Source organism: Euprymna scolopes, chromosome 2 (genome assembly GCF_053919585.1).
Source record: "Euprymna scolopes isolate OS-2025 chromosome 2, ASM5391958v1, whole genome shotgun sequence".
Classification (NCBI taxonomy): domain Eukaryota; kingdom Metazoa; phylum Mollusca; class Cephalopoda; order Sepiida; family Sepiolidae; genus Euprymna; species Euprymna scolopes.
The window spans coordinates 73,615,538-73,633,005 of NC_136483.1; the positions used below are offsets into that span (position 1 = coordinate 73,615,538).

Sequence of the window (17,468 nt, forward strand, 5' to 3'; positions counted from 1 at the left end):
CTCTCAGATAAAGAGTCGTTGGCCATTGCTATTGGTGGTAGAGAGGGTTTCTTGTAATTATTGAATGAAACTAGTTTAGTCTTGGCAGCATTGAACGCGACCAACCACTTTTGTCCCCATTCCACTACAGATTGGAGGTCTTCCTCTAGTGTTTCTGCCATTTCTTTAGAAATGTGTTCATTCGTCTTCCTGTCGTGTCTGCCATAGAGTGTAGTGTCATCAGCATATATACCCATCTCAGAGGCAATGTTGTCGGGGAGGTCATTTATGAATATCAGGAACAATAGAGGTCCAAGGATAGAACCCTGGGGCACTCCCGCATTTATATCATATTGTTTAGATGTGCGACCGTCGAGGACTACCTGGATTTTTCTCTTATCTAAGAAGGATTTAATTATGTTAAGTATTCTACCAGTGATACCGTATGATCTGATTTTACTGAGGAGACCCTCATGCCATACCCTGTCAAAAGCCTTAGATATATCTAGAGCTACCGCTCTGCCTTCCCCCGCTTTGTCCAGTGATTGGTATATACGTTCAGAGATCACGGTGAGGATGTCTGCTGTGGAACGGGCTTGTCTAAATCCATATTGTTTGTCAGTCAGTAGTTTAGCATCTGTAAGATGATGGATTAGAGCGTGGTTAATTATGGTCTCAAATATTTTGGCAAAAAGTGGAAGGAGGCTAATGGGGCGATAATTTGATGGGTCTGTCCTTTCACCAGAATTCTTGAATACTGGTACAACAGAAGCAGTTTTCCAACAGCCCGGAAAGCAAGCTTCATTAAGACATTTGTTGTAGAGTTTGGAGAGAACTGGAGCTACTTCGGCTGAGCACTTTTTTAATAGCACAGCTGGGATAAGATCGGGTCCACATGCTTTTGAGGTGTCAAGGTTTTTTATGATAGCATGCACCTGAGCAGGGGTGGTTTTCAGATCGTCTAGTGTGGCGTCTGTCCGCATAGGAAAGTCAGGTAGGGGGTGGTTGGAAGGGTCCAGTGTGGAGTTTGAGGCAAACCGACTGGCAAGCATGTTAGCCTTGTCGGTTGCTGAGGAGACAACCTCGTGATTGTTGGTTAGTGGGGGAATTGTCGATTGCCCATTATTTACTACACTGTTGTAGATTTTCCAGAAGTCTCGAGTTCCTAGTTTTTGTGCTTCGATGCGCTTTTTAGTGGTTTCCGTAAATTCTCTCTTAGCTGTCGCTATTTCTTTCTTAACGTTATTTCTAGCTTCTATATACTTCAGTCTGTTTGAACTGGACTTATGTCGGTTAAACCTACGGTATGCATGCTGCTTTTGAGTAATGGCAGTTGCACAAGTCGACGTAAACCATTGGGGAGAGTGGGGCTTACTATAAAATTTCCGCATGGGAACATGCGCTTCGATTGCAGTTTTGAACCAGTCAGTGGTCTCGTTTGCACACTGTTCAGCAGGGAGAGAGAAAATATTTTTCCATGGAGCATCTCTAATTAGTTCCCTGATGGCTTCCCAGTCAGCCTTATTATAATATCTCGTTGTTTTGAGCACTGGCTCTTCAGTTTTGGGTCTAGAGTTTAGGGCGATTTCAACCATTATCACTGCATGATCAGCGTTCCCGAGTGGGCTGTGGGCCTTCGCTATGCAGTCATCGGGAACTGTGGTCAAAAACAGATCTAGAAGTGATGCGTGTTGTTCTTCCTGGTCAGGGAAACGGGTTGGAAACGTAACAATTTGTGATAGGGAGTGAGATATAGCGAAGCTATGGGTTGTGCTGCCCGCTGCATCTGTGTGAGCAGAGAATCCAAGCCAGTTTTTGTGGTGGACATTAAAGTCACCAAACACATGTATTTGTGCGCTAGTGTCGAGGGACAGTGCCGTGTCTATGCTGTCAGATACTTTGTTTATTATGGAGCAGTCCTGAGTCGAGGGAGAGCGGTAGAGAAAATAATAGTAGCTAATACTGTGTTGCACGTTTAGTCTAAAGCACATAAAGGCTTGATCATCTGTTTCTAGGTTTGTTTCTCTAGTCAAGGGAAGGGTATTACGAATGTAAACTCCAAGTCCGTGCATATGTCTGTCAGAGTCCTTACGGCAGAGTGGGAGATATCCAGGCATGTTAAAGTGGTTAGAGGGAATGGAGGAGTGTAGGTTAGTCTCACTTAGTGCTAAGATATCCGGGGTATTTGTTAAGAGAAATGCTTCAACATCAGCTAAGTTAGTTCTAAGCCCACGGATATTTGTGAATGAGAGCCTCAAGGGAGGAGGCAAGTTGAATTTGTTTTAAAAGTACAGTGATCCACGAAGCCTTATCTGAGTGGTGGATGCATATATCCAAGTAGAGTGAGAAAGAGTGCAGAAAAGAAACAATGTATTCAACAGACAAGAGATTTTTATTGACTTTAATCTTGAAAAGACCAAGACTAAATGTATGAGAAAAACAGTTAAGAAGAAAGTTTTAGAAACCTGCAGTTCATGTAAAGAAACCACTTGAATAGAAAGCCATATTATGAAGTATAAAAACAGTCAATTGGTGAAAATCACTAGATTAACAAGTCAAGCAAGATGGAACAAAAAAAGAAGAAGCGAGTAGATAAGACAATTCTGAAGAACACATGCCATAATAGTATTTATAGAAAAAAAACTCATAAGCAACATCATGTCTGAAAGAGAGGATGCAGAGAAGAAAGGGAGGGGGGTAATTAAATTACAGATATGCTTGTTATCAAGAACACTTAAATGGAACAGAGATTTATCTATCGAAATATTACAAAAGTACTCTATACAAGACTTGATAGTAGATTTGTAGAGAGACAAATATTACAAACGTACAAAACTTGATAGTAGATTTGTAGAGAGAGATAATCTCAGGTGTGAGAATGTGTTTGGAGTGCTATAAAGAGAACCAACTTTACAAGAAAGAGTTATGTATATAATGCATGAACTCCAAAAAAGTTATGATATTTAATAAAAAATAAAAATGAAGAACTTTCAGAGTCAATAAAAAGTTTTTAGTATGGTGGAAAAAAGGATGGTAAAGCTGATCACCAGTATTTAAATCATGTAAATAACCATTACACAACTTTTTATGAGAAGCAAAACTAGTATCATTTTAGATTTGTAAAAAAGAATTTCTGTGCAAACCAAAATTTTGTGGAGGTCACCAGTTACAATTTCATCTATTGAGTATGACCATGTGTAATATGTATAGGTTGTCTGGATGTGTTGAAAAAGAAATCAATAAAGTACTGGATTGCAAATGTGGTATTTAAAATGAATTCATTGGGATTTGCCATTTATTTTGAACTCCATTCATAAATTTGTTTTCATTTAGTGAGTCACTGATATTTTAATGGGTTTTTAATGGCCTTTTAAATGGTAATACCTCAATGAAACTGTTTCTTAATAATGTTCCTGAAGAGCTTGCCAAGAGCTCTTTCAAGAAATACTGATAAATAGGCAAAGTGTCACATTGGAAAAGCACATTTCATTTTGGGCAAATATATTTTTGTTTTTATTATTTGGGTTGTTATTGCCTCTTCAATAAATTATTTTATTTATTTTTGAACTGTGAATAAACTGGAAAAAGGATCCATTTACTTTGAACTAATTGTCAAAAATAAATGATTTTTTTTTGTTAAATTGGAAATACATTTTTTTTATATCTAAAAAAATTATGAAAAGAAAAAATATTGTTTGCATAATGAAGGAAAAATAGATAGAATTGTAAAATATTTCTGTGCTAGGGTTTCTTGTAACATCACTATTATTGGAAAAGTTCCACAAAGGTAAAAAAGATTGGGAAACACTGATATGGATAATACTCGGTCAACATTTGGTAGACATTTTTGTTAAATATAAGTTTTTAATATTTTTTTTTCTTATATACTTAGAAAATTACACTGTTCGTTGTATATTTCTAGTTGGCTCTTTAGAAATCTTGCATTATTCATATACTCATCGAATTCATTTTTATTCAGAGAAAATTTTGACCAAAATTCCTATTTTGGTAAATTTGAATACTCAAAATTTTGGAAAAAAGAAACAAAAAATACTTGATTTTTGTTTTGTAAACAAACATCTACACAAAGACATTCAAGTAAATTTAAAAAAAAAAAAACAAAAAAAAAAAATGCTGAAATGGAAGACTTGCCTTGTATTTCTGAATGGAGTCTTTGTCTTTAATCTCAGCAAAATACTTCATGATGAATGCCATCAAACTAATGTCATGCTGGCAAAGTTCTTGGTCTGACAAATAGTCAAAATATTTGGAAATGCTCCCAGTGCACTAAAGTGATGTAAAAAAATAAAGTGTCAAACAATGGAAACTTTAGTAGAAAAATTAAAAAACAAAAATAAAATATACACCAATTTATACATCTCAATATACACCAAAAGATGCAGATATCAAACTCTTTTCAATACCTGCTTCCTGAAACTTCCTTTAATGAAAAAATTTAATCTGCCATTTATAAAGCAATACACAAAGAAAATTTAGATATTCAACTTAACTGCACTATATTCATCTTAACACCTAACACAGACTACAGCCACAGCCACACCTAAGAACCCTGCTCCCTGACTAATTGCCCTATTTCCAACATAGGTTTGTGTCATCACACACATATGGTCTGCAATCTACACTGTAATAAATGCGATAACTTTTATACAGAAAGGATCACATGACCTTTGCACCAGTACATCAATGAACACGTGATTACTTGCATATACCTTTCTCTACAAATATATCATTTCATGTAGTAACACCCTAGAGAATATCTAAGTTTATATTGTTCCTTCTGTAAGGAACATAGGGAATTTATGAATTGTTGAAGCTATTTTTGAAATATAAACCTATGACTAAGAACAAACTGAAATTGAATTCTTTCTTCATTATATAACATATCCCTTATACTGGCTTTTATTCTACATTTGAACTCCTATTTATTTGAATTACACAGTCATCATTATGGCTAATGCTACTATGTTCAATTACTGGTTACAACACATAAGCAAATAAATGAATGAACATTCACCTTTACTAATGTCAAACTCTTTAGTATGATAAACAATTAACAAATGTTAACTTAATATATTTATATTAATTGTAGAATATTTTTTATTCAAAATTTAATAGTTTAAAAACTAGAGAAATGCAATGTCTTTTAAATAAATTCATTTATTAACATTGAATTAAAATTTTCGACTTGTAAAAGAGTTTTCTTCAGGAAAATCCAAATGGTATTTTTTTACTATCTAGATTTTCCTGAAGAAAACTTATGAGTGGAAAATTCAAATTTCATTTTAATAAATATATTGATATATAAAAAAAATATTGCACTTGTCTGATCTTTTAAACTGTTGAATTTTGAATATAAATATCAAGTGCTTTATAAACAATAGATTTTCTATTATATTTATGCAATATACACATTACAAAAATCTAAAATTTTAATAATACTAAACCTTTATATTCATTAATCATGTTCATTAATCTATACATATATTAAAAAGTAAATTTAATCTATATATATTAAGTAAAATAAAAATAAAATATTTAATATAAATTAAAAAAATAAAACATGAATTAATAAATATTGTATTTACTTGCAGACTATTATCCACATCTTTATAGTTTTCTTCTTGTTTTTTTTTTAACATGGTTTCGGCCAACTATTCCTCTAGCCTTTGTCAGGTTGTTATCCGTGACAAGATAAGGATGCTGAATCTTCAACTGCATTTTCAGTAATTACTGCCTTTCATAGTTGTTGTGGTCTCACCACGTTTTGGCCAACTAATCCTCTGGCCGGCTTTGGGTAGGATTGAATTGATTTGGTAGGATTGATTATTTAAATAAGTAATATATATCCTTTAGTATGGACTTAACAATGGAAAATCAGATTTTAAAAAACACGGATTTATAAGACCAAAAATTCCAATCGTGATTGCCCTTCGGGACCCATGGTGCAGTGGATAGAGATGTTGAATCTCTACAGTTCCAGGTGAGCATTGAAGATGATGGTTTCAATTCTACCTACCCCAAGCCGGCCAGAGGATTAGTTGGCCAAAACGTGGTGAGACAACAACTATGGAAGGCAGTAATTACTGAAGATACAGTTGAAGATTCAGCGTTCCTATCCCGTGGCCGTTAACAACCTGGCAAAGGCCAGAGGAATAGTTGGCCGAAACATTGTAAAAAAAAAACAAAAAAAAAACAAAAACAAAAAACAAACTATAAAGATGAGGATAATAGTACACAGAAAGGTTTACTTCACAAGATCTCCAGCTACGGTATAACTGGAAATGTCTTAATTATTAAATCATCTCTCTCTGATAGGTTTATAATAGTGGTTGATGGGCAAAAATCAGCAGCTCTTAGTATTAATGCTGGAGTTCCTCAGGGGTCCATCCTGGGCCCAACTCTCTTCCTGATCTATATTAATGATCTTCCAAATCACATACATCATTTGTAGACATCTATGCTGATGACACTACTATCTATGGTAGTACATCTAAGACAGTAAACGGCCAAGTTCTCTCTGATTCTCTCTCCTCTCATCTTGAGCAAATGGTACAATGGGGAAAGAGGTGGCTTGTTACTTTTAATGCATGTAAAACCAAGCTTTTATCTTTACATCATCAACGCTCTGATCCCCATCTGGCATCAATTGAAATGAATGGCTCTCGTCTTGGGGAGGCCTCATGTTTTGACAAGTTTCTGGGCTTGACCTTTACTCCTGATCTTAAATGGAACACATACATTAAATCCCTTGCTAAGGCCACTGGAAAAATGGTGGGATTCTTCTGTCCATCCAGTAGATATCTCATTGCTGATGCAATTCTCTATCTATATAAGAGCCAGGTACGTCCAAGGATGGAGTACTGTTGCCACATCTGGGAAGGAGCTGCTAGAAAGGACTTATCCTGCCTTGATAGAGTTCAAAATAGACTTTGTAGCCTTGTGGGGGATGTCCTTTTCTCTTCCCTGCAACCTCTTTCTCACAGAAGAGATGTTGCGAGTTTGTCTCTGCTTTATCGTTATTTTCATGGCAAGTGCTCGGCTGAGCTCCATTCTATGCCCCCCCCCCTCACCAAACTTTCACAAGAAACACCCATCTAGCAGAAAACACTATAACTAATTTCCCCCACCCTTTATCTGTGCCTAAACTTAAACAAATTCCATGAGCAAAGTTTCTTTCTGCATGCCTACGGAATTGTCTTCCGCTTTTCTGCTTTCCAGCTGACTACAATATGGTTGTCTTCAAGTCTAACATAAACAAGTTTTTGATGAGCCGTTCCATATAAGTTAACAAATTTACCGAATCTCCATTACTAACGGTTACTATATTGTCCAATTTCTACTGTGCACTCTTTAACCCTTATCCTCGAGTGGCCTCTTGGCCTTGATAAATGAGGGGATGCCTATGCAAAAAAAAAAAAAAAAAAAAAAAATTTTTTTTACTTTTCTAATTTTATAAGATTAAAGGAAATATACCTATGGTTTTAAAAGTTCATAGTTATTTCCTGTTCAAACTTGATATTTTTGCCACTATGAAGTTTAAAATATGTATATACATCTGTGTATATGTCCGAATATTCAATTAATAATTACTAAATAATTAATAAAAAATTAAAACATGAATACAAATAAACACACTAGAATACTCAATCATTAGTTAAAATGCAAAGTGATTGAGAAAAAAAAATGCATTTTACTTTTAGCTATGAAAATCTTGAAAAGAAAAATCACCATAAAGCATACAGTTGAAAGCAACACTTACCTTCTTCCAAATGCTGCAAACATGTTTGTAAGAGACAGCTGAAATCTTTTTGTTTTGAGCTGTTTGGCTTCCATAGACTAACAATGATTGAACAGCAATCTGCACAAACAACAAAACAAAATTTAAACAATTGTAAGCTACTCAATGCATTTCATTTAAAAATCAATTTGAAATAATATGCACTAAACTTTTTATCCGGTTAAAAAACGGGCAAAAGTTATATCCTGTTGACTTAAATTAAGTGCTTTATGCTGAACTGGTAGTTGAATATGGTTAAATTTGTGCTCATTTTTGCAATATATACTAATCCTTATTAATCCCTAACTGCATCGAATGAACACCATAATACTTACTGCACCTTATTATAAAAATCCAGCCAGATTGGCCCAGTAGTTTCCAAGAAAGCTACTAGAGTAAATGGTGACTAATTCCTATTAATATTTAACTGTGCATCGGACACTTATTTTGATGCATCTTATAACGAAGATCCATACAAAATTCCTGCCAGATTGGCTCAGTAGTTTTTGAGAAAAAGTGAAACGAACAGACAGAAATATGATATAAATTATTGTTTTAAACAATGTAACCTCCAATCTTCTTTGGGTACATCTTTTCAAACCCGACACACACACACATATTTTGTATGCAGAAAGTTGTTAGATGAGACAAGTCATTCAAGCCCAATACTTAGGACTGTTTAAGATATCCATATCAAGCTCTCTTCAGCCAATACACATCTATACTATAAACGGAAGTGGAAAATATATATGCCTCACGAGTTCACGTTTAACTCTCGTTTTGTTAAATCCCCTCCATTTATTTATCGGATGATGATGATGATGATTTCATTAACTTAAAATTTGGAATTATTTTAAAATCTAATTTCACTTGAAATTTATTTTTTTTTTCATAAAATTTTTTTATATATAACACGATTTTAATTTGAAACCAATAAAATTTAAAAATCTAATTTTTTTATATATAAAACTTAAAATTTATATCAATATCGATTAAAAACTTAAAATTCCGTTTAATTTTATCGAAATACGTTTAAAATTTAAAAAAAAATATTCCAACTCTTTCAAAGTTTTGAGAAATGAGTATTTATCTAGCCTAAGGGATTTTCCTAGTATATTAACACTATTATATTTTTCCTATAGTTTTAAAATTGAAACAGATTATAAATTACATTTATAAAGTATGATTTTAAAAAAATTTATATATAATACATTAATTTAAAATCTATAATACAATTACGATTAAAATCCCATTTTACCGACTAAAAACAATTTTAGCATTTACAAGTTTACTAAAGTTTTTTTGTTTTTTTTTAATACACATATAAAATCAAAATCTAAGTTTTATCTTTTTCATTGACCCAGTTTATTAGGAGTGCCTTCCTTATGTGTATACAATTTTTCAAAGATTCACTCCTCACATTTAAGCATCTTATTTAACTCAACATATTCAAATTGGCAAGATTTAAGTTGTAATGCCCACGCATTCTCATTAATCTATTAAAAATGATTTTCTTTATAAAAATAAAACTACTTGATCAATTTATATAATCTTGGAATATATTTTTATTTTTGAATATGAGGGGAATTCTACACAAGAACCCAACATAAATTAGCATACATTTTGGGAAACTATTGGATGAAATATTTAACAGAATTTTATCTGTATGTTTGTATTTTCATTGAATAAATGTTTTTTTTAAGGGTTGAAGATACTTGGACTTCAGAGTGATGTGTGCAGAACAGGAGACTTTGTTGGTTTGGTCATATTAAAAGAATGAGTAAATGTTCTTGGATTAGTAGATGCACAACAATTGAGGTAATAGAGTCAGTTGGTAGAGGAAAACCAAAGAAAACCTGGGAAGAAATGATAATAAATTTGAAAGAAGAAACAAAGTTTTGGTCATAAATAGCAAAGTTTGGAAATAAATTTCTAAAATCTGTCCAATATATGCCAGATTACTGTTCTCACTTGTGATGTTATACTCCCAACATTTTAGCTGATGTAACCTCCAACCTTCGTATCTTGTGCATCTTGTCAAACCCAAGAATTTGTACAAAATTTCTAATGTAACCCTTTATTTAATCGATGGGGAGGGCGGGTAGCCTGTTCTCATTCTCTCAGCCATGATCAAGTTGAAATTCTAAATAATTCATAATTGTATTCTTAGTATCATCCATACTGAGGATTGAAATTTTAAACTTCAGAAGACCAAAACTTAGAACTGATTATTACACAGCACTTATATCCATTGTGCTACAGGTCCTTCATAGCTGATGGGATGAGAGTAAGCCACTCTGTGGATTAAATAAAAGTTTCCACTCGAAATTCTGTAAAAATTCCAAACTTGATAAGATGTACCTAACGGTTAGAGATTACATTAGACAAAACATGCGAATAACTTCCAACATGAAAACAACAGTCTGAACAATCCAAATTATCAATCCTCATCTCAAAAAATAAAAAATATGTTCAACCAAACATGATAAGGAATCATTTAAAGAAACATTTGTCTCACATTGCATAACAAATGAAGTTACAAATATCTCTTGCGCAGTCAGTTTTCAGTGTTCATGGTCAGATAACTATATGCAAATTCTCTCTCAAAAAAGAAAAGAAAAAAAAAAAAGAATTAATTTGGAGTTAATCAGAAGATTAATGAAATAACATACAGTGACATAATTACAAGTCCTTCTAATTCATATTAGGGATCAAAAGTAAGAAATCATGTCAAAGCTCAAAGGTATTTGTATCATTCATCTGTCGATTGTCACAGACAAACCACATTTCTATCAAGTTTTAAAAGATAGAATTCTCCATATATATAAAAAAAATTGTATGATGTATGTAGCTGTGACAGAAAGAAAATATCATATTCCACAAATCATGTAAATTAATCACAGTTTTATTTTTATAAAGAAAATCATTTTAAGGCAAATTTGAGTTTTACCAATGTCTTATGTTAAAGATGGTCTTCTTAAATCTTGCAAGTTTGAATTCAGAGTTATTTCCCTTATTTTCATGATGGTATCACAATATATCTCTACTGTTCATTTGGCCACAAAATTTTATTTTTATTAATTTACATGAATTTTGGCATACAATATTTTCTTTCCATCAAAGTCCATGTGTTGGACTGCTTTTAGGAATTATCTTCAAAACTAATCTATCTCTGGCCAGGTTTTTATCCCGCTCTCTTTCAAATCCATTTATAGCATTTCCTCCCACATTTTCATTGGCATTCTTTTGCACCTTGATTGTTCGCTACATCATTGGCCTTCGGGACAAGATCAAAGTGTAGTATCTGTTCTTCAGATGCTGCACTTCTATTTCTTGTTCTCTTTCGGTGGAGGAGAAATCCTTTACGACTGAGACAATTTTTATTTTTGTACCTTTTCTCCACGTTAAAAAACGACCCTGGTGTCTAACTCTGTCCCGTGGGGAGGCATAGTAAATAGGTACATCTACTGAACTAAACACGTTTATTCTTTCAATCTTGCCAAATCAACAAATTCATTACTAGGGCTATGACAACAGAATATTCTTTTTATTGTTTTGACTCAAGTATATATACGACACATACACAGTTAATCAACTGAGAACCACATCACTCGAAATAAAAGCATGTAAGATATCAACGATACACACTCGAGAGTCAAAATAATGAAAAGAATATGTTGTTGTCCTCGCCCTACTCATCACAAATCTTATAATGCCAAGAGTTAATATTTCTCTGAGATCATCAAATCATTAAAATATAAGTTAAGAGAAAGAATTTACCAAAGATTTCAGATCTTCATCTGGGCAGGATTTATCACAGCTGATTGCTTCCTTGATCACAATGCAAGTCCAAATGAGGGCCATGACTGATTCACTTGATAAAGCTTTGCTACAGATTAAAAAAAAACAAACAATTTCATTAGATTCAAAAGATAAAATGGCTGTGTTACTAATGTAGTCAAATGTGAAATGTATACTTTGTCTTTGAAAATATGGTCTAATAAATGAGGCTGTTCTGAGACTTAAAGAGAATTTCACCTGGCATGGCTGTAATTCTTCTGAGACTTGCTGAAACTGGAAAGTGCCGAGCTAATAAACTTGAGAGTAACTGCTGGTTGACGCCGCGACAAATTGGACACCACGCGGATGACTGCCTGTTGAGATTTGCGGTCATGATAGCGCCCCAATGTGTACAGCAAATACTTGAAGATGCCTTTAATTGCATTTTCTGGGAGTTCTAAAATCGAAAAGAATTGGAAAAAAGGATTAATAATAATGAAAAAACAAAAGTAAATTCTTGATCAACAATAAAAACGAATCCAAAAAGACTAGGGAATATCCACTTCAGCAATCAGAATAATTATACAGATTTACGAGAGTTTGGAAAATCTGGATTCTTTTGACTTTCTAGGTTCCTGTGAAAGGATGTCTACAGGTGGAATGAGATAATGGATGAATATAATGATCATGGGGAAGAAAGACAACGATCAAGCAGCTTTGATAAAGGGATAATCTAATGAAAAAGAAAAAATAGATTAAAAAAAAAAAAAAAGGTTTTGTAAGTTCTTTTGTTTTATGGCATAAATCCTTTTTGAGTAATTTAATGCCAAATCTGGTCATTTTGGGAAAAGTTTTTATGCTTCATATTCTTTGTATCTTTTTTTTTTTTTTTTTTTATTACATTTTCACCCCAAACAAGGCACACTGCCACTTTGGTGTAGGGGGTTACTATCTGGGGCAACAACTACTGGGGCACTATGTTGGGATTTGGGCAGCAAGATGTCGGTTCACGTTACACTTGAACTTCTGCATGTCAGTACAGTTAGGGAAGCAGGGACCTGGAATGCAATTCCAGAGTCTAGTAGTTCTGAGGAAGAAACTACTGGAGTAGAAAGATCTTTTACATCTAGGGATCTCTGTGTGGGGTGGGATTTAGGTGCCTGTCGGGTTTGTCAAGGGTGTCTACGTCGTGGGGGCACAAGTGTCTGCAGTTCGTCAGAGCATTCACCATTAAAATACTTGTAGAAAAGGAAGAGGGATTCAACGTTTCGTCGATGGAACAGAGGCTGAAGCTTAGATGCCAGTTCAGGGCCTATCAGATTGGTGACTCTCTTTTGAAACTTGTCTAGGAGCGAGAGACTAGCAGCAGATGCACCAGCCCAAATGTGACAACAATACTCCATACATGGGCGAGACTGTCGAGGACAACCTGGATTTTTCTCTTATCTAAGAAGGATTTAATTATGTTAAGTATTCTACCAGTGATACCATATGATTTAATTTTCCTGAGGAGACCCTCATGCCATACCCTGTCAAAAGCCTTAGATATATCTAGAGCTACCGCTCTGCCCTCCTCCCCGCTTTGTCCAGTGAATCTTTAAATATTTATTTATGGAGTTTGGTTTGATTGTTTTGTAGAGAAAAATTGATTTTATTTTTAGCTTTGTAGATCATGATCGAGTTTTGCAAAGAGAAACAAAAAAAAAAAAAACATCAATGTGGAGGAAAAAATAGATTGGGAGAAAGGTTATTTATCTCCCTTCTATGACAGGAAGATATGACATAATGGTTGGAAAATAGAATTGGAGAGCCAGTGCTCTAGAGAAAGAGCATTCTTGCTTGAAAAAAAAAAATAAAAATGCCTGGGCATTGGCATTCTCCAGTAGGAACGCTTCAGGCAATCAGCAATAAACTAACCCCTTCTCAAAAAACAAGGCAAAGCCTCGAAAGGTGAATTTCCTGGAACTACACAGGACTAGCAATATATCACAGTCACCAAGAAAAACATTTAAAAAATGGCCTAAACTCTGTTGATTTTGGTGCCGAGGTAAAAAGAAACTCTACAAGTCTTGTATATTGACCTCAGGTTTTCTCTTGCTTCAGTCACAGCGAGACATCAAAATAATACTGAATTTAGAATTTAGAGAGAATGCTCGATGGTCATAAAATGGGTGATCATTCTATATCAAATTTAAACAGCGACCCTTCCCCCTCGCACACACACTCCTTAGAATTAAACATGTTTAATTACGAATGGGTATAAAGGTAAAATTAGTTACAAAAAAAAAAAAAAAAAAAAAAAAAAAAAAGATGCTACAAGAAAAGAATTTCTTTACTTTTTATAATCATTGAATTACAAAAATTTGTAACATAAAAAGTAAAAGAAATTTTTCTCCACTTAAATAGACCATTTCGCAGTTTACAATCCCATCTCACTTGAATAATAAGTCAATGCTATAGTAAAGACAAACTCGGTAAAAAAAAAAAAAAAAGAAATTATGCTAATTTATTTAGAGGACATGAAAACTTTATTTAAGTATGATACTTAATATAATCAGCCACCGAAAGGCGAATTTTTTTTTTTTTTTTTTTTAATAAGAAAAAAAAATAAAATAACGTTAATAAGATATCAGTGACCCCCCCCCCTTCCTTGTACACTGCCATTTCCTTTCCGGACACCTGTTCTGAACCTATGCTCTTGATCCATCATTTCATCAAAATACGAAGATGATGGGCTCCTATGTCTTACACAACAATTTATCAGTCTGTACAATTGTCTATAAACTGATATCATCAAAAATTAGATAAGCTGTTTTAAATTTCCTCTCTTGACAAAATTGCCAACAGAAACACAAACGGATTTTCCTTTATGATAGAGGATAGAACTGAAGCAGTATACTTAATATGTACAATACGTGCGTACTAAACTAAACCACCTTTGCTACCTATATGTAATCGCCTATACTGAATCCTTATCAGCTCACAACTCTCTGTATCCCCAGACTCTTAATTTCTCAAATCTTATGTCACCAAGACATCCGTCTGAATAGATACAAGAATTCTCCTGAGCAGTTCAACATCCAGTGATCATATATCTAATCCTCATGAAATTGCTTATATCACTCTGAATATTACCTTAAATTTTCATTCTATCCCTAAGCTAAGTAGAACACCTCATAATACTCTATTCAACTACTTTTAAAATTAGATAAACCCAGTTGCAATATTAGAAGTGCTTCGTCCCTGACCTAGACTACGGACTTGTACAATAAACCATGAAACTATTGTACCTAAAATTCCTCTCAAAACTGCAAAATACTGCTGCTTGTATACCAAGTACCTCCTATAGATACTTTACCTCCAAGATGACTGCCTTGTCTGTTTTGCATGACAAACCTTTTTATTTTTTACTTAATTCTCTTTCTCCTGATCACTAACAAATCAAACTGCTCTATTTCCCAAGTTGCCACTAAACCGTATCCGTTTCACGTAACTTAGAGGGGTCCTTGCTCTCCGCCCTTGACCCTAACAGACTCGTAAATCGATACCCATTAACACCTAAAATTTCCTAGGCATGCTCCTGATTATAACTCCTAACCCATAACCAAGCTTCTAAGTAAATACTTACTAGCCATAGTCCTATACATAGACTTAAAGTAATCTATAATGAACAGCAACCATTAATATCTCTTTGTTAAGAGATAGTATTGCAATAATTATTACACAAACTAAACCGGTACTCATTGAAATAAAAACTTCCGGATATTAAGAGAAAGGCGAAGTCATTCTCCTTCGTTGTAGTCTAAAGGCAACTTACTCAAATTGTCTAAAATTCCATGCATTCGTATACAATATACTACTTATCCATCCATCTATATTTAACTATACTTACAGAATATGCAATAACCTATATCTATCAGGTATAACTGTACTCCATATAAATAGTAATACACACGGACGAAAAACGCTTTGGATAATCACAGATTTCAAGGTAGTTCTACTAAAATAGCCATATTTTTCAAACCAAAGCACTTCAAGTCTGCAAATTACTACTGTTTTGTTCGGAAATGAATATACTTTCAAATGAATTAATAAATATGAATGTACATTATATATTTTAAGAGTTTTAAGCAAATAAAGTGATAAAAATGTGAACGTCATAAAATGGCGTTTTCGGTAAGGTTTTGTAATGACCCCCCCCTGTTTTCTAAAGGTCCGTACCGTGATTGTATGAAGAATTTCGTCATGAAATTTGGGAACCAATTAGAAGAGGTGTTAATCTTAATACTGTCAAGTGTCCGAAATATTTTTGACCATTTCTTTTTTTGTCGTGTTAAAAATAAGATTTTAATATGACGAGTATTGAACATTTTGAAAAAAAAATTCTTCGGACACCCAGTAGTAAGTAAATCAATCTTTTTACTATCTTTATCAATTAAAAGTATTGTTTTATGTTGAGTAGGACCGCGGTAATTGATAATTTAAAAGGACCTACCCGAAAAAAAAAATTGTTTCTTTTTAATCGAATTTGGTCAAATGAAGTTTAAGCAGCAGCAGCAGCAGCTCCAGCCTGTAGAATCAGCGATAGCACAGTTGTAAACAAACACGCGTTCTTTAATTTTTATTCAAGAACGAATTAAGAAAAACATGAAAATATGAATATAAATGTTCTTATGTTTAATTAGAGCTATTTTGTTATCAGAATAACATTAGTTTAGAACTATTCGGTTTTCAGAATATATAATAACAACAATCCTAACCAATTCGGCATTATCTGTTGCAATTTCTCACAAATCTCGTCAAATTTAAAAACATGGTTAAAAAAACAAAAACTTTTGTAGATATATAGCTTACATGCACTTTTATTCTTTAAATTAGTTTTGAACAGCGAATTAAAACAATGTTTTACTGCGAACAGCCACAAATGTTGTTTTTTTCAAAATCAAAATAAGTATCAAAATCTCGTTTATACATAGATTCGAAAAAGTTGTCAAAAAACAAATATATAACAAATAAATGTTATCAAAGGCAAGATAAGTTACTTTTCTACCAAACTGGATATATTTTTTGTGTTTTTATTCAATGTAACATGTTTATTCAGCTAAAAAAAAATACAGTGTTTACCGTGGAAAATTAAAAATGGCGCCCGGCCCGACTCTCTTTGACACGGTAAGTTTGAGAAAAGGAGTTAAAAATAAAAAAAAACTATACAAAATACTGTTAAAAACTCACCGAATATATGTCAGCCTATGTCACGGTAACATATATTGAGCGAGTTTCTAGCAGTATTTTGTCTACTTTTTTATTTTTAACTCTTTTCCCCAAACTTACCGTTTCAAGAGAGTCGGGCGCCATTTTAAATTTTCCAAAACATCGGTAAACACTGTTTTCAAGCTGAATAAACATGTTACATTAAATAAAAACACTAAAAAATTATCCAGTTAGGTAGAAAAGTAACTTGTTTTTGATAACATTTATTTGTTATATATTTGTTTTTTTGACAACTTTTTCGAATCTATGTGTATAGTAATACAAACCCTCAAAATCTATATCAATATTCTTGAAATTTTAAAAGCAGTTAGAAAACACATCAAACTACAATTAGGAAGCTTTTTATTTCGTTATTTTTTTTTCTACTTATTAAGCGAAAGATATTTTTACAACCTGCTCCAGCGTAGTATGGAATTAACACCTTCAACCTCGAAAATAGAAATCAACAAATTTTTGAACGCTCTTTTTGAAAAAAAGCTCTCTTAACTTCACCTCTAATACAAATTATGTGTGGCAAGTTTCCTCCTAAAACACTCTTTAACCCTAACAATAACACTAAGTTCGAGTGGCAAGCCCCCCCCCCCAACAAAATACCTCTGTAAGCCACATACAAGCATCTAAAACAAACAAACAAAAAATA

General features: G+C 33.3%; 1 protein-coding gene across 1 annotated transcript in view; it reads right to left on the reverse strand.

The window, feature by feature from the left end:
* Nucleotides 1-17,468, reverse strand: part of LOC145292386 (stalled ribosome sensor GCN1-like) — a 113,606-nt gene that overhangs the window by 79,950 nt on the left and 16,188 nt on the right. The window contains exons 3-6 of the mRNA XM_080138717.1: nucleotides 11,816-12,014; nucleotides 11,558-11,666; nucleotides 7,760-7,858; nucleotides 4,132-4,266 (exon numbers count right to left, since the gene is read on the reverse strand). Coding sequence (XP_079994843.1) covers nucleotides 4,132-4,266; nucleotides 7,760-7,858; nucleotides 11,558-11,666; nucleotides 11,816-12,014 — 542 coding nt within the window. The remainder of the gene's footprint in view (nucleotides 1-4,131; nucleotides 4,267-7,759; nucleotides 7,859-11,557; nucleotides 11,667-11,815; nucleotides 12,015-17,468) is intronic.